We start from the raw sequence: 18,379 nt of genomic DNA on the forward strand, positions 1-18,379 counted from the left end.
ACACCCGTTTCTGAAACTGACTGTGCTGACCGTCTGCCCAAACGGCCTTGCTTCCAACCCCTCTCCCTACATAACATACAGCCACTCATTCATTCCGTCCCTAAATCGCAGCTCTTTAAAATTCACTTTATCCAAACACAGGAAGTAATTTATGCATCAGGACAGAGATTATTACATACTATTACAGACAGCTTCACAAACCTTTACCGGATCCTTTTACACCACAGCGCCAACTTTATTATCTAGACTTGCTTGTTGGTGCAGCAAGTTGTCTTTTATGTAGCCTCCTTCACCTCAGTCTCCCTCTTTCCTGCAGCCTAACAGACCATAACCTGAAGTTCTATATCTTTTCTCCTCAAAGCCAACTTGGCTGTGAAACATCTGCCTATTTCTATTTATACTTGGCAATCCTACAGATGTAAGTAACAACATGTCATAACAACACACTCAGTAAAATAACAAAAATCTGCCTTATTCACAATTATTTTTATCTAGAGATTCTCCAAGTACTAGCTAACTTGCAAAATAAAGTGCTGCACATCTTTCAAATTTTTCTTTTTTGCTCAACCACATACGAATGCAGGATAACGCATAAAGTTGAACCTACCACGCAGTAGGTGGTAAAAGCATGACATAACCTATAACTCAAATTACAAAATTACTCCTGAAAAAATAACTTTGTTTCCCAAATAAGTGTACCGGAAGTCACAACACGCATCTCGGTAGACTTCAGTAAGCCTGATGAGGGCAACTGGGCATTAATTTTCAGATAATTTGATAGGCAGAACATTCCTTCATTTTTTGAAAGACAAATGTCCTTGACCAACTGCTGTAGCTAAAGACTGACAGCATCATCAGATAAAATGGTAGTATCTAGTGACTAAGTCTTTTTTCAAAAACGATTTGCACTTATCTGTAGCATTCATTATAACGAATATTGTCAAAGTGCACTCATAAGCTTCTACCTAGAATACACAGTAGCATTAAGTAAGCAGCTCCTAATTTTACATGCACAACTACCACATTTGCCTGGGTAAATCAGTTACTCAATTTGCACATATGAATGTGGTAATAGCACATTAACATGATAAATGCCAACGGGGGGGGGGGGGGGGAGCGGAGGCTACTCATTGCAGTGAATTCTTTGCTTGACTATGACTGCTGCCAAATGTGTTTCTAAACTGCATATGCAAATCCAGATCCTAGTTCAAGAATGCCTTACTATTCAGACAGAACAACTCTTTAAAGCACGCACAACTTTAAACATAAGCTCAGGTAGCACTGAAATCAATAGGATTTAATGAGGTCAGTGAAAGGTAATCAGATGCTTATGCACACTTTTAAAAAATCAGTGACAATTTCATCCAGGAAATATGCAGAATTAGAATTCTTCTCTGGACAAGCAAGAAACATTTCATGTTTTCTCAAGCTTTTCATATTTGCACTTTGAGTGGTTCATGACAATCACTTAACGAATAGAGCTTTATCACCTCCGATGCATGTTTGCTACCTGCATCTTTCTACATGTCTCCTGAATTCCAGCTGGTAGAAGCAGCCTAGCATGAGTGCCACTAGGTACGGTGGCAGAACAGAAACTGGGCCCTATTACTATCTTCTTTATAACATATAATACCCACCGGCTTCAGTGAAATAAATTCTGCACCGCAGTGACAAAGCTGAATTTAATGCAAAGATGAAAAGCTGATTGCTTTGCTCCCCTTCTGATGACCAGCGTTCCCACCACAGGGATAACTAAACAAGACATATCAATTCCTAAGCAACAGCAGACTATAACCTCGAATACTAATGCGAACTGGTGTTGATTTCATCGTGCTTTAATATGCCAGATTATACGGTGCTGTAGATCAGGGGCTGTAAAGTTTCCCTGTTTTTAGAATGACAAGCTGTAGTAGAGTTGCAAAGCAGACAACTGGGGGCAATAAGTGCTTCAGCTATCCCAAACAAATCTCCCACTGCACATGGTTCAACACCTTGAAAGTAAAATCAGGTCTCTTAACTCTGTCAGCTTGTAAATGCGGTGCTGGCAGCATAAACGATTTGCAGGAAAGAAAAATATTTCTTAGGGCTTAAGGGGGAAAAAAAGATAAAGGAAAAGCAAAAGGGAAAAGCGCAATATTTCAGATGATAAGCATGTATCTTTCATTAGATAGGTGAACAGAATAGAACAGCCCTGTAAATTTCTTCCCCCCTCATCTTCCCCAAACCAGATAATTAAAAAAAAAAAGAACTTCTTCTTGTCATATATTATAGTTTTCATGTAAACTTATAAACTTATGACTTAGAGGCCATAACTCCAAGCCACAATCTTGCCAAAATTATTTCAAGAAATATGTTCAGCTAACCTTTGGGCTGGCACCTTAGGCTGGCTATTCTCTGCCTTAAGACGTAGAAAGCTGCAAAACAAATATCCAAAAAAAGAAATTCCATTTTTTTTTTCCTGTAAGGAGGATGGACTTGGCTGGGGTTTTTATCAACTTGTTACATTCCTGGAGACTTACACACATTCAACATTCAGAGCCTTTCTGAAAAAAAAAAAAAAATTCTGGTACACATTTTAAAACAGAAATACTGTACATCAGTATTTCTTTATGAGATTTAGCAAACGTTCTGATACATAAGAGTAGTTAAATATCATGACGAGATGCTATTCTTATTCAATCAACTAAGGAGCTACACTTTGTCACATTTCATATGGTACACAGTTGTAAAAATTCTCATGTTTCATGGTTTAAGTGCAATATTTTCATCAATAGAACAGAAAAGCTTTTCTTAAAGAGACAGTATCCTTTCATTTAAATAAACATATTTTTAATGCTGCATCTCTATAAAGCAAACGTAAATGGTTAGCATCTGGATGCTAATTTGAGAGTAATTAAAATTACATGCATTGTTAAGTATCTGAATATCTGCAACCAATAAAGATGCTGGCATATAAATTTAATAATCATTTTGTAATGTTTAAATTGTGAATGCCGACTAAACTAACACTAATGCTTAGAGACCACCTCAGCTCTTACTAGCACATGCAACTGAATACGAAAGTAAAACAAGATGCAAACAGATCTATGTTTTGGGCTCATATTAAACCAATTTATTTGCTAATAAAATGAATGTTAGCAGCACAGACTGTTAAGCTACACAACCTTACTATAAAAGGCTGGGACTTCAGCAAAAGCAGTTCTTTGTATTGTAGGTATTAGGTGACCAACACTTAAGGGTTTGCTTTGCTTGCAACTCACACCAGTTTAAATCAGTTTTAACCAGAACGTCTCTTAGTGGTTGTTCCAGAAGCCCACTGGAGGGAGTGTTCCAAAGCCCAAGTTGTTGCTGGGCTTTGAGAAAAGCTCCAAGAATGACTATACTACAGTTGTAAATGGTCAAACCACGTTACTGGTAAGCTTTTCATGGGAAAAACTGGACTGCAAAACTATTCTCCTACATATGAAGTGCAGGAAGGGTACAATGAGGGAGTGGGAAGGATACTGTATCTTTAAGATAGTAAAGTCATATTTTTATAGCTTCTTTAGAACTGTAAAGCTTCTGAATTGAAAAAAAAGTAATTGAATAAAAATAGCAAAACCTCATATTCTTTTTTGCATGGCAATATTAAAGCAGTATTGCAATTCTGTATAAAGTGTCTTTTCTCTGAAGAATACATGAAAATGCACAAAGACATTTGTTATGTTTTAACAGCCAGATATGCTGCATATCCATATTCATTAACATTGTCAACACAACGCATTCAGGTAGGCTCTATTCTTGCAACCACAAATTTACTAGCAAAAACTATTACTGACTTTAAGGAGGTTTCTGCCAATGGGTCAAACTCCCAGAAGCCAGTATTTTCATGGCTCGTTATGGACAAAATTATGGTTTTATTTTGCTAAAGATTTGTGCATCTTGGACTATACAGAATTGCCATTTCCATTTAAAGCGTTGTTATGTGCAAGAAACAGAAGTCCTAAACAACTCAGGGCCTCTTCTCCCATTGGTGTATGAGAGATGATTTTTACTCCCATCAACGTTACAGTTGGTTATATAAAATCTCCTTGTAGGCATCAATGAGAGCACAACCATCCCTTCCCCCCTCCCACCACCTTGCATATCTGTAAATAGAGTATACACAGCACAGATACAGTCTTTAAGCTCATGAGGACAGGAGCAGCAGCACAGACTGTGCAAGTTTCTTCACAGCTGTTGTAAGAAAGCAGCAGCATGCACAATTTCCAGCAAAGCATTTAGTTATGCCTGCATCTGTTATGTCAGCTTGTACAAGCTCCCCCTCTCTCTTGGAGGTCCATCTAAGAACCTCCTGAAATAGCATGCATTTTACTAGGTTTGGCTAAGTCTAAACGCTAACCAGACAGCCTTTGATGAACATTTTTTACTGATGCAATACGAAGATGAGGTGTGAAATGATCATTCGACTATACTTTTACTAATGTGCTATTGCACAGTACGACTTCTTGACTGCTCTGTCCCTACACTTTTAAAAACTAATTGTCATGATTTTATTGTAAGATGGTGGGGAAACTACTTCGCTGACCTATTCTGGTTTTGTTTCTTAGGTAGAACACTCAGAAACCTCAGCACGGGGAAATAACAAGACTGAGTTACAACACACAGACACCCTAAAAGTGCACACTCATCTTCATAATCCCCTCTGAAGACATACCTTATACACTTGGTTACCACTTAAGGAGAATTCAGCATTTAGATGAGTGAAATAATCGAGTAACATCACTACTTACAAAATCCAGTGAGATTTTACTCCCAATAAACATCTCTTGTTCATCTAACTTTCTGTCCACTGGACAAATTCTCGGGAGTGCTTCAATAGGCAGACCTCTGCCGACTTCAACAGTCATGCAGACTCATGCCAACAGAGGATCTGACAGGAGACCAGCATCAATTCACAGAAGCTGCAGATCCAACCTTCTATTTTGTAAAGGTGAATGCAGCAAAATGAACTATTGCTGCCATTGCCTCTAGCAAAGGAGTTGTCCAAACTGTAATCCAGAATGAAAATTCAAGCAGCTTTCTATTGCCTGTCTTCAAAAAAAAACCATAACTTAACCTTTTAAATCTACATTAAAGTAGTATCTCTTGCTATCAGCTCTTCTGTATTCAAATGAGTTTAGTTCTTGGCAGGTGAAATTTCAAAGCAAAAGGCAGCCTACATCTTCAGAGTAGCTTGTCTGTGTATAACTAGCATACAAATGAGTTGCAAACAGACACGCAGCCAAGTACAAAGCAGGTGTATTTTGTTTGTGAAAAGGTATTTGTAAGCTAGCTAGAAGAAAGGCAGATAGACCACTAGTTCTAAGAATGATGTTTAAGGAACTCAGCTGGAATATGGGCAAATATGTCCACAAAGCAAGAAATAATATCTTTCAAATAACCCCTAGCATAGCCTGTTGGAAGGTAAAAGGAACAATTTCCACTTTCATACTGAAGAATAAAGAACATCACAGAACATTTAAGTTTCTGCATGAAATTAACACATCTCTTCTCCCGTATTTTAGTTTTCTGATAGGCTAACCAGTTTGCAGAGCTCAATATGTGCGTATATATTCATCACAGCTGATTTCTGTACACTAGACTGTCAGCTGGGGTCAGTCAGCACTGGTTTCACGGACTTGCATGCAGTTTGGCCTACCTCTGGCCTAGCAGAGACCCTTGGACAAAAAGGCCTAGATTATCCTTTCCTTGAGAAAGGCTTAGGGAGACGGTCATCCTTAAAGAAATGTTTGTGAGAATATTCTATAAGGGGATGAGATACACTTCAGCTGGAAGTGCTCTCACTTGGTATCCTAGACCAGAGCTACAACACAGGAATGGTCACAATGTCTTCTACCCTGGAGCTGTCATTTCTCATTTAGCTCACAAAGAACTGAGCTCCAGCCCTACCTCTGCTGGAAATTCTCTTCCCTCAGATATTTCAAATCATAAAAATTGGTGCTAAACAACACATTTAAAAAAAAAAAAGGTTGAATTAACCTTCCAAGGCAAAGTTTCTCTGCCAGTGGCTGAAAAAGTGCACCTCTGTGAGATACATGAAATGATGAACGTCCCAGGTCAGTTTTGCCTTACTCATCTGTACGCTTCAAAATGCACAGAATGGGTTCTGTGTCAGGAAAACACACCCAGTACCACAGATGCAGTGCCTCACAATGCAAGAGAAGTTTATGAATTAAAAGCATATTGTGGATATTCGCTCTATAATTTTGATGGGCGCACAGCAACAATGCATAAAAATCCAAGGCAATAGTTGTACTTTTTACAAAACTCTCATCAGGCACTTTTATTAGCATAGCTTTTTTTCACAGAAGTAAGCTTTTGGGGGATTACTCACAGTTACTAAGACACAAGTAAATTCTACAAACAGGACAATAATATGAGATTTTTGGACTAATTTCAACTGGGAAACTTAGCAATATCTAACTTTTAAGCCCCAACCCTGTGAGTTCCATGCGCAGAATCAGCTCTACTGATGATGATGTTACTTCACACGAACTAAGACCTGCTGCTTCCAAATTCGCCTTTTAACACACCAATAAACCTAGTTTATATACCAGATCAAAACCTGAGAAAGGCTACTTAGTCATATTAATAATGGAATGTATCCACCTAAATCTAGTTAGGCCACTAATTAAGAGTGGACTGATTTTCAGTTTACAATGACTTAGAAATGCCAATGCATTTATTTGCAGTTATATTTGTTTAGCACGTTTAAAAATATGGCTGTATTTACACCACTCTCAAAACGGATTTAGCTGCCTAAACTTGGATCTCACTTTGGTGTTCATAAACCGTTAGGAACTAAAAAAATCCAACCTGCTTCAAAATCGCTGGGATTACTGCAGTGGGAGGGATACCTTCTAAGTAGATTTTCTGGAGCTGGGAAGAGCATTTGGGAGGGCAATTTTATGACACGGTGCAGAGCATACTTCCACCAGCTGAAATGTTAAAGCTGATACTGAAGGTTTCGGAAATCAGACCTACTTACACCTCCTTACATGCACAGGTCTAGACTGCTGTAATTTATTAACAGGAGACAGGTGATGTTTCAAAGGAAAAGTGTAAATTAAAGAAGTCTGATTTCAGCTTCTTCCTAGACATTTATACGAGTGAAAAAGATAGCTGAGTTATGCTGACTTATTAAGCAGCAGTAAGCATGGTTATGCCACATGTACACTCCTATGTTACTCAAAGTGACATAAAATTAATCACTCTGCACTTCACCAAAGCAAGTCTGGCTAACTCAGTCCAGTTTCCATTTGCAACAGATTATGGATGGACAATCATGAGAATGGAGTTACCATGGCTTAATGAGTTAGCACTTGTCAGCTGAGCAACATTCCTACCCTGTTAGAGCTGGCAAGTACTGGCTTAATTCTCCTTCATGGTTAAACCATTACTTTAAACCATACAGTTGCTTTAAGCTAACACACTTCCTTCTCAATAGCTGTGGGCAGGAGGCATGTCCACGTGTGTTTGGAAAGCAGCCAGCACAGCTCAGCTGGACAGCAGGAAATGTGTCTGAGTGTGTTTGCAATCACTTGTCCATGGCTCATCATGGTTCAGAGGACATGTGGTAACTCTGTAAACTGAGGCAACTCTGTCATGTATCTGGGCCTATATTCTTGCTACTCGCTGGTTCACACCACCTTACGTTTGTTCTCAGTAAGCTAAATTCAGAGGTGATGAGTACGTTCACAGTAAATTACGCATAACTAAACAGGAGAGTCCAAAAGTGCTGGAGCAATCACAGACATAGCAAGGATGGTTTAAACTACTTAGTTTGAGTACAGCAGTTCAAGTCTGCTAATACAGAGCTCAGCACGATCTTACTGCCTGAATATTTGCAGCTCCTTTTTGGACTCATTTGTAAACTGGCTCTCGCTACTCATTTTAAATTCTGACTCTATATTCATTTTCATGCATAAATATAACTTATTCTAGAAGTGATAAAGAAAACACATTTAGTAAAGAAAGCCTGGCATGTACATGTGCCACCCTTTGCAGGGACAGGACTAAGAGGTTTCGTTTTTGCCACAGAGAGCAGGAGAAACAATTGTGTACTTGGATTTTCAGAAAATTTTCACTGATATCCCTGCAACACTGAAGGTTTCCTTTGAGGCCAGGCACGCCACCTTCCGCGCCAGGTTAATCCTTCGTACTGAAGGCCAACGTTCCCAAGGTGGAGAACTGACTACAGATTTGCTGCTTGGCTCCAGCACTAGAAAGATTCATTCTCATTTAGTGTAATCTCCCACTATATATGACATGACTGCAATTTTCACCACGCACAACTGGGGCAGATTTTCTTGCTTTGTTTTTCTAAAAACAGTTTGGCTCCAACTTCAAAAATAGAATGAGCTGCTAAGTTTTTAAAAAGATCTTCACCCAAACGTCCAAGAATCTTCTAAATCAGATACTCTGAAATTCTCAGCACCTGATGTATGGAAAATTGGGAAAAAAAAGGTACTGAGAACGCAGTGAGAATTGCATTGCTTTGAAACTCTGGTCCCAAATACTAGAGATGACCACATAAAATGCATCTCTGCACTTCGTGAAAAAGTGAATGGGGAACAAAGCTGTGAAAAATGGACTTAAACGCAGTGGGAGGAGATGAGAATTTACCTAGCTCTTGCCTTAAAAAAGAATGCTTACAGAATGTGAAAAAAGTGGTTAAGTCACTCCAAATGGCTTCACTGACAAAATTCAAAGACTAAAACAAAAAAATTTTTTTACTTTTTGATTATTGTTTTCGTTTTCAACTTTTAGTTATGCCTTTTTTGCTAATTTTACTTTATGCGACTGCCACCTCCCCAGACTATAAACTTGGCAAACTGCAAACTCAAATCAAACTTGGTAATAGTGAGAAATCAAAGGATAGACATAACAGCAATTGACTGCAGTCTAAATGCTATCAGCGAGCTGAAACTTATGGTCACAACACAGGAGACAACTTGACTAAGAAAAGGGACAAAGTGAGAATGTTTTTCACAGAGCAGATTACTGATGTTTGCCAGTTCAGTCTTTGTAGTCTTAAACATTTACACGCTCAAAGATTTTTCAAGCAAAACTGTATTACGAAAGATGGACATAGTTTCTATCGCCCCTGGAAAGACCTCAACCAACCTACTCCACATCCTCCTTCCTTCTCTACAAACATTCAACTCAGGGAAATGACTGTTTCTGTTGCAAACCACAGCCCTAAAATCAAAATGATTCATGGTACGGGCTAAGAGATACCAATCTGAGAACTCTGAATCTAAAGACAGGACTGCGGATACTATGCTCCGGAAGTATTTTACACCACCTTTATATATATATACACACACCAGTCATTTCACATGTCTATTGAACACTGCGTGCTTTTAACAAACTTGGGAAGGAAGGAGCCAGTCATGCTGTTTACAGATTTGAACAAAACCTTTGCTTAGAGTCTACAGTTGCATCTCCAAAGCTATCTCTGTCTCTTGTCTACCTTCACTGCCCTGCAGACTAAGCAACTAACAGTATTCAATTCCTGTTTTACTTTAAAAATGGCTTAGCAAAAAATAATCTAGTTTACAGACACTTGCACCTAAATCAAAATGCTAAGAACCGGTAATTACAGGTTCATTCCTGAAAAAAACTTACAGGAAATCACTCATGTATGTACTGTTAAGCACATGAGCAAGGGTTCCCAGGGATAAAGTTTGTAATTTTAAGAGGCTGAGGTCTCTATGACACTCCTAACAACTGTAACTTCTACACAACGCTACCTGCCAGCACCGAATATTTTTTGAAAAAGTATTAAATGAGGAAGAACTATTTGATTATCCTGAAATTATATCAAAAATTCTAAGAAGATGCGAGAATCTCAGAGAAGTTTCTCTTGATGTGTGACCCAACAAAAGGATGCTGTCAGGCTCATTTACACCCTTAGTTTGGGATTACTGAAAGAATCTTCTGAGCTTAATACCAACTGAAATATTTCCATTGACTTTTTAAATAATGTAAACATTCCTGTCCTGCAGCGCATGAAACATTACATACTGCAGTGTTACGTCAGGCTATAACACCAGACCATGCAACGAATTTGAAACAAATCAAATTAACAAATTCTTACTGCCTTAACCAAATTTTACCTTATTCAGTTGCAATCTTTTACAGTACTGTTAATAACAGACTGAATTTAAACCTGACAACATCCTTTTAAGCAAGTCAGACTCACACGTGCAAAAGCCTAAGCCCTGCATTGTAAGAATGTGTGTGAACGTGTGAAAGATATAATTAGGTGTGTGCGAGCCTTTTCTACGAGTGACTAGAAGCCCCAGCAGCAGTGATACTCACGTTGGCATTGCCCCCAAGATAAACGGGCCCAGCCCCAGCAACAGTCGATTCTACCTCCAAACCGACAGAGTCCTGTGGAGGACGCTATTTGTCTGGGCCACCTGAACGAGACAATTCAACAAAAGTCTGGTGAAACATTTTGAAAGTAGCTAAAATTATTCTACCATAAGAAAAAACAATGACAAAAAACAGCAAAAAAATTCACTAGCACAGAGACATATACCCTTTTATGGGTAAAAAAAAAAATAGCTACTATAAGCTGCATCTATAATAGTCCTGTAATTAATACAGTGTTTAGCTCAGAAAATGTAAAAGACTACGGGGAAGAGGGGAAAAGATTATTGGAATGACTTTTTAAAGCCTAAAATAACTGATATACTTTGCAATGTGCTCACTACCGCCACTCCCAGGTTAGCATTGGCTGATTTCAGAGGTCTGAAACAGAATTTATAACGTGCAATAAGCCACTGTCATAAAGTTTCAGCACTCATGTATTTCACGATATATGGCCGAATTTTCTCACTGAAACATTAAAGGAAGAAAATCAGAACAAAAATTTCCTATCCTATTAGACAGGATATCAATACAAAAGGAGAACTGTATTCTTCCCTTGTCCCAAAGGAAACAGATATTGCAGTCTTAAACAATTACAACGCATTGCCACAAAATTGTTAATGCTTTTTAACAACAAGATAAAATAAGCACCCTATGCGAACAAATTCTAAAAAGAAATTTCTGGAGAAGGGATTATTTACACACACGCTGAACCGTTTCATCTGGAAGTCCGCTCCTTCTCTTACAGTATACGCGAAGGATTCTCCAGCTCGCACTGCAGCAGCTCACTACACCTGACACAGCTCAGCATTACTCATTAGGTACACGCTCTCCAAGCGTTCATTTTCGTCTTGTTTCATGTTAAAACTTGAGTTGCAATTTTCATCGTATTTTGTTTCAAGTGCCTCGGGGCATCAATAAACTAATTTTATTTTTATAACTCACGAAGCGCTCCATTTTTAATTTCTATGGAACCCAACCCTGCCACAGCACATAAACTTTTTATACACAATAACATGTTTACATTACTGAGCAATACAAACACAAGCACAACCTGCAAACGGCGGCACTTACTCTGCAGAAGCAAAGGGCGCCGAGGGTAAAAGACCGCACGAGTTAGTTCGTACGGCCAAAGGCGAGACCCGCGCCGGGTCCTGCCGCCCGTGACCGACCCCACGGGGGTCCGTCCGTCCGTCGCCAACGCCGCCAGGGGCACCAAGGGAGCCGGCGCCCCCGCCGATGCCCACAGGCACCTTTTCTGGCGGGGGAGGGGGGGAGCGGGGGGCAGCGCGGGGCCCCGCCCGCACTCCCCCGGCGGCCGTTAACGGCCCCCAACGGCCGCGCGGCGGTTGGGAGCCCGGCAGCCGCGAAGCGCCCGGCAAAAACCTCCGCTTCCCGCCGCCGGTGGCGGGGGGAGCCGGCCCTTACCTTCTGTCAAACTCGGCGGCCGCCCCCAGGCAGAGGCAGGAGGCCAGCAGCAGCCGCAGGCAGAGCTCCATGGCGGCGGCGGCGGCGGCTGAGAGGCGCCCGGCGGAGGCGCCGCCCGCCGCCAAGCCCGAGAGCCCGGCGAGAGGAGAAGCGCCGCGACGGCGGCGGCGAGCCCCTCCGCCCGCCCGCCCTCCTTGCCTGCGCTGCGCGCCGCGCCGCGCCGGGCGGAGGAGGCGCCGCCGGGGAGGCGCGGCGCCGCCCGCAGCCGGCAGGGGCGCCCGAGGGCGGCCCGCGCCTCCTGGGGCACCTGGCGCCCGCCGCCGCCGCGGTGTCCGGGGGCGCTGACGAGGACGAGCTTCGCGGCCAGTAAACTTTTCTAGCTCTGCTGCGCGAAGCGTTACGGCCACCCACCCCGCTCCAGGAACCAAGTCCGCAGCTAAAGCCAGCGGCGTCTAGATGTGGCCTTCTTTCCCCAGCCAAAACCCTCTCTCCCTGAATAATGCTTTTCGAAAGAAGGACAAGGTGTGCGTGGTTTTTTTCTGGCTCAAATGCTCCTATTAATAGCTCGCAGATGTTGGCATGTGTGACGTAAGGCGTCCTAGACCTTGACCAGAAGAAAAAAAGTGACAAGTTTAAACATTTACCTGTACAACATGTAACAATATCCCAGTGCCGCTCACCAACAGCGATTACTACAGCTGCATCCTACATGAACAGGCTAAAAGGAGGCAATTATTTTTATGAACTCCATCTTTTGGCACTTACTGAAGGGACACTGTTTTAATAACAGCCTGCCACCAGTTCAGCGTCAAAGCTGCTCTGGGATCCCTACAGTTACAGACAAATGGGCCAACAACTTGGATTAGGTTACAGCACTACTTTTGATTTGAGCCTAAATCAAGGCTAAATCTCATCTGCTTTTCTTACAAAAGTCTGGCTATAGCTTAGAACCAGAAAACAAATATCTCCTGGTTTGGGCTACAGTACAAAGCCAGCATTTGAGCGCCAGCTTCCTGAAATTTGACTCCAGGCTTTAATTTTGAGCTGGTGGTTTTGCTCAGAGCATTTTGCACCTTCAAAACACTCTACAAATATTTAAGCAAAGGCAATTCCTTTTGCACAAGGTATCAAGCGGTACCAGTAAGCTCTATAAAATTACACCACTACCAGAGTGGTTTTAGGATTTTTGCACGACTCTACTACAGAAAGCCCCCTCCCAAGGCTGCTTCCCTTCCTTTTGCCATCTTCTCAGGACTACGCTTTCTTTCCATGTGCTAAGCTTTCAGTCCGTTAGTCAGACACAGAGGAAAAAATTCTAAAACCTACAAGGCTGTGATTCTGCAAGGTGCTTGTTACCTATGCTCAGGTAACAAACAAGCTCAGTCCCTCAGAGGACTGAGGCAGAAAAATTGCACCAAGGAGCTGGTTCCCTTCATTTGCATCAGGACAAGCTGATGACCAACACTGAAGACGATTGTCATAGTGGCATTTGGGGAAGATAGGAGAGCATCTGGCTCAGATTAGATCGTTGTTGAAATACAGAGCAATTTCCAGCTCTTGAATAACTGCAACATTATTTTCACTCAGATATGCGCCCTTACATAATGGAGTCATTGTCAAGGTGCTACGGCCAAAGGGGGAGATATCCCATTGTGATAGCTACAGGGGTTTCTCCCTGGGAACAGCATCTGTGGCTGCATCCCTACAACTTGTAAATAGGCAAGGTCCACATATTACACTGCAGGATGGGTGCCAGCCAAATTCCCATTGTGAATAAAAGTCCAGGGCAACCTGACTCTTTCCCTTTGATGTCCAAAAGGACATGTCATAAGGTCAATCCCAATTCATGCTATCGTGTTACTTAGATACACAGTCACTTTAAAGCATGTCTCTCTTAAAGCATGCATATTCCTAAATGAAAGTAAAATTGCTTAATCTCTCCAGACTGCACTCAGAATTCAAGACTTTCTTAGCATACTGTTGGGCACACTTGTATGTTACATACAGAACAACACGTAACACATACTAGCGTGCTGAGCAGACCTGGTATCTAATTAAGACCGCCAGCGCTTGTTTAACTTCTGCTGCCTTTGTAATTTGTTTTGGAATATCCATCTGAAAAAAACAGTTAATCAGTCACTAAAAGATCATATATTGGACCTCCATACCCATCAACGGGACTGAATATCCAATCACTTATAGAACTCATTTATTTTGGAAATGCTCTATCAATGTCAGTGGACTTTTTTAAAGGAGGTAGTTTCTCATACCCAGGACACTAAAGGATAACTGAGTAAGCAAGCACAAATGATCTCTAACAAATGAAAGATGTATAAAGCTGTCTTCCCTACCCCACTGCTATGTGGATGTGCACCACAGAAGATGGAGAGGAGATGGAAAAGTTGTTGGAGATGTATTACTAGAAGTGCTTTGGTATCTTACATTTAGCGAAGCAGTATGAAAGCCTGGCAAATATCCAAGCCATACAGTGGACTGACCTGACACTCATCAAGATATTAGTAATAAAAGCCCAGCAGCAGTCCATCGAGCACTCAAATGGATGACTAGCATATACCCAACTACCACGGAGATGATGAAGGGGAGCATGGACAAAAGAGCTATTGTCCACAAAGCTCTTTCTAAGATGCTAAAGAGACCACTGGTTGAATGCAACTTGATAGTCAGGTTTTTAGCTGCAAATTGGCAAGAGTGAAGCAGAAACATGGAGGAAGATATAGGGTATTTAGAACAGTAATGCTGTACCCTTGTGTATGAAAAGCTTAAAATATGAAGTATGCAGCAACAGCAAATGAGAAGGTAAATTTGCCATAAATGCTGTTTATTTTGCACAAGCATGGTGAACCATCTTCATTCTGCCATGCTTCTTTTGCTTTTCTCCATTCCCCCATAAAGATCCTGTGATCTCAAACCACAAGCGACTCGTGTTCCCTGTGCCCAAGAAGCCAAGCTGTCAGTCAAGATCCTTATGTCAGATTTTCAGTCTCATGGAAAACCTGACCTCAAGTTCAGATCCTTCCACAAAAACCAAGACCCTAAACTTATTAAGATAGTCTATGTTGAGAGCAGAGAAAGACTTTGATATACTTTTAGTAGCTTGTGCAACCAGGAAACCTGTTAAGTTCTGAATTTGCTAGAATTTCCCAGGGAATAAAGCCCTGGGCATGCGTTATATTGCTGCATTCTAGACTGTGAGTGACAAAGACACACACGACTACACATAAACCTGAATTTTGGTGATGAGAAAGCAGAGAGTGGAGAAATGCTCTAAAGAGTGGGGCTTGCTGTTCCTGCTGCTGAGGAGAAAGCAGGGAGGGTAAGGACGGTGATGACAACTGCTGCTTCTGGGATGGTTAGTATGACAATGTGTGGCATTTGGCACAGTATAGTTATATAAAGCATCATGCAGGAATGTGTTCAATATACCGCTCAGTATAGTAGCTGGCATTTTTACGAAAGCGTTGCAGCACAGTCTTAAACTCTGTTAAATAATCAATGTTGAGAGCAATATACGTAGCTGTTATTCTGTGTAACATCGATTAAGAAAGCATATAAACAAGTTCTAATTAAATAATGCTTACTTAGAGTTCTCTGGTGATATGCAGACGTTACTTACATGTTTGGGACCCTGCTCTTCTTGAACAGCAATACTTACTTTTACTTCAGCTGGGGGAGTAGGACTGCATCCAAGCTGGCTGTCTCAGTACTATCAACATGGGTGCAGTGAAACACTTCAACTACAGACCTAAATACGGGTCTCTAAGACATTCTTAGACCATTCCTAAAAAGAAGCAAAACCAAATCAAAAACAGTTTCTGAAATACTCTCTGGCATTGACTGGACAGGCAGTACTAAGAAAAAGAGAGCTGAAAAGATGCAAGTGGTAGATACACATAAAATCACAAGAGAACCCACCTTATTTTCATTGCTGCAGGATGGCTGCAAATTGGACATAATCACATCAGTAACAGCTATTGCCTTGAGGCAATCTACTGCCAGGTTAACTTTTCTTTGAGGAAAGTATTAAATCTCCCTTTTTTTGTATTAATTTCCTCCTTGTTTTCTTAAAGCATATTACGAATATTAAATAATTAAGCCTTCTATCCAGCTGAACCAGGCAATACTTACTGTGACTCCTCACTTTATAAAAGCAGAAATTAAGGAAAGAAAGTGATTTTTGCCACGAATCAAATAAATCTGTCATCAAACTGGAAAGAGATCTCGTTTTCCAATTTAATACTTAACCACAAATCCATCCTTCTTTTTGACTACGCATTTCACCCCCATCAAGACTAAGCAACTTAACCACAAATACATTACCCCAAGTCACTAAGTCACACTATGACATATGTGTAAAATACATTTCACTTACTTGTAGTTAATGGTGTGCATGATCATATTCTGTACTTGTAGCGCTAATATAACATGAATACTTCTTGCAAAATGGAGCAGAGGAAAAGAATCCAAGTCTGTCTCATCTATGAAACTTTCAATGTCATTTCACTTCAGCTGGGGCTATGCAATTCTGATGTTCAACCAACTTAACATATGCTATATTTAACAGCAGCACTTGTTAAATAAATATTATCTCAGCCATACACTAGGTAACAATCTCTGTCACTCCCACACTAGTAAAAAAAATCGTGAGGCATCAAGAATGTGCAGTGACTGCAACTAAATCAAACTTGGTATTTCATCTCCTTCTTAGAAAATCTTACCTGAAAGGGTAAGAAAGCCAACAAAACTATCAGACCAAATTACCTTCTGTGTACCGATAACCACTGCATTTTGGAAATACTAATTCAAAAAGCTTCCAAATGCTTTTTGTGAATCACATCTTATTCATTTGTTGCATTTGCAATAAGCTTCTTCCACATAGATTTAATCCTTCTTTAAAAACTGTGAGTGGTTTTTGTTCTGGATTTCGTTACAGTGTGAAGCATTTTTCTTTCTCCCATAGAACAGTTTTCACTTCAAAGCCTACTGAAATGGATTTTTGTTTCATTTTCATATTTCCTTTTGCATGTACTTTTTAAATAGATTTCCAACTGGCCAGGTGATCAAATTTTGCACCAAAGGTATTCTGCACAGAGGAGCAGACTGATAATCCACCAAATTTACCACATTCTTTTCATGAGGGATTTGATCTACTTGGCCTCACTTTAAACACAATCATTAGATGCAGAAAAACGTGCAACCAATGTAACAGACATCCTCAGCAGCATAGTGAAGGACAGCGCATCGAACTTTAGAAAATGGTGGTAAATTGCCTGCATTGATGTCAGCCTTGTGCGTACCGCGCTCTCAGTGATGCTAACAATGACGGTCATGCAATTGTCAGAAAACACGGCCCTGAGAAATTCTTCTGCGGTCAAGACTACAGGCTACGTTGCATTGATCCACACTTGCAGGCACAAAGGCAGAATTGGGATAACTTCTGCACCTAAGAGAAACAATTGTGATTGCCTTCCTCACAGAGCGAGTGGAAAAACATGCGTATGGCCTCTGATGCTATCTGAGAAAGAGGAGAAAGGCCTTCGTTGCAGAAGCCTGTTGCATAAAGGATTGACAAACTATTTTGTGCAGTCAGCACTGAACAGAATGCCTCCAACAATACATTGGCATCACTGGCTGTCTACTCCAGTCTGGCTTCAGCTGCTTACTTCTCATCCACCGCTCCAGCTGGGTCATCCTTTGGGAAAGCTGTTGCAACAAACCATCTTGGTTCAGTGAAACAGGTGTAGGGCTAAGTATCCTAAAGAGCCTCACTTAGTCATGCGTCTGTAGCAGGGTTTTCCACATAATTTTTGTGAGGTCCTGCTGTTCCCATAATATAACGAGTCAAACACAACTGCTATATAGCTTTACAGCATGTAAATCATACTACAGCTCTTCATGTACAGTGTTACACTGTGCAGCCAATAATTTCGTTCCTCAGGAAAATCAAACACTTACATGCAGAAACATCACACTATGCATCACTAATACATTACTCCCTAAATCATTTCATTACCACCTCCAGTGGCTTCATGCACACACATTTTCCAGTCAAAGAACTACAGCACAAGGGAGCCATTTAAGTTGACTACTGATTAACAAACAAGTATCACTTGCATAGTACGAAAATACACATATTCTGGAACACTCAGCTTCAACGCTGTACTTTTTCCTGGGTAAAAAGTGCAAAAAACCTTCTGTTCAAAAATATTAAAAGCTGATGACAGAACCTTTTAAAAAAAACAAATAAAAAATCAAAACCCCAGATTACTATCTGCAACTAAGAGAAAACATAAAGAAAACAAAACAGGAAGAGAATTGCATATGTCCTACACAGGATAACAATAAAAAAAACTGTTAAGAATCCAAAAACCATAAAGAGGTGAGTTAAAACCAAACGTAACCTCACACTTTCTGCTCTAACTTTAATAAAAGAAAAAGGCAACTAAAACGATCTTCGACATGAAGACACGTTCCTGATGACTGTCCTAATGTGAACTAATTTACAGTAAGC

At 40.7% G+C, this 18,379-nt stretch overlaps 1 protein-coding gene across 10 annotated transcripts in view; it reads right to left on the reverse strand.

Moving 5' to 3' along the window:
- The window catches only part of NPNT (nephronectin), a 54,522-nt gene extending 42,464 nt beyond the window's left edge, over positions 1 to 12,058 (reverse strand). For 3 of the 10 annotated variants that reach the window (XR_011140883.1, XM_068941942.1, XM_068941939.1), the window contains exons 1-2: positions 11,851 to 12,056; positions 10,369 to 10,469 (exon numbers count right to left, since the gene is read on the reverse strand). Coding sequence is in view for 7 of the 10 variants with exons in the window: in XM_068941942.1 (XP_068798043.1) it covers positions 10,369 to 10,469; positions 11,851 to 11,921 (172 nt within the window). In the remaining 3 variants the exon portion in view is untranslated. Of the gene's footprint in view, positions 1 to 2,363; positions 2,544 to 10,368; positions 10,470 to 11,850 lie in introns of all 10 variants that reach the window. The other 7 variants (XM_068941943.1, XM_068941938.1, XM_068941944.1 and 4 more) reach the window with 5 other exon arrangements.
- Positions 12,059 to 18,379: the final 6,321 nt, after the last annotated feature.

Source organism: Struthio camelus, chromosome 4, assembly GCF_040807025.1.
Source record: "Struthio camelus isolate bStrCam1 chromosome 4, bStrCam1.hap1, whole genome shotgun sequence".
Classification (NCBI taxonomy): domain Eukaryota; kingdom Metazoa; phylum Chordata; class Aves; order Struthioniformes; family Struthionidae; genus Struthio; species Struthio camelus.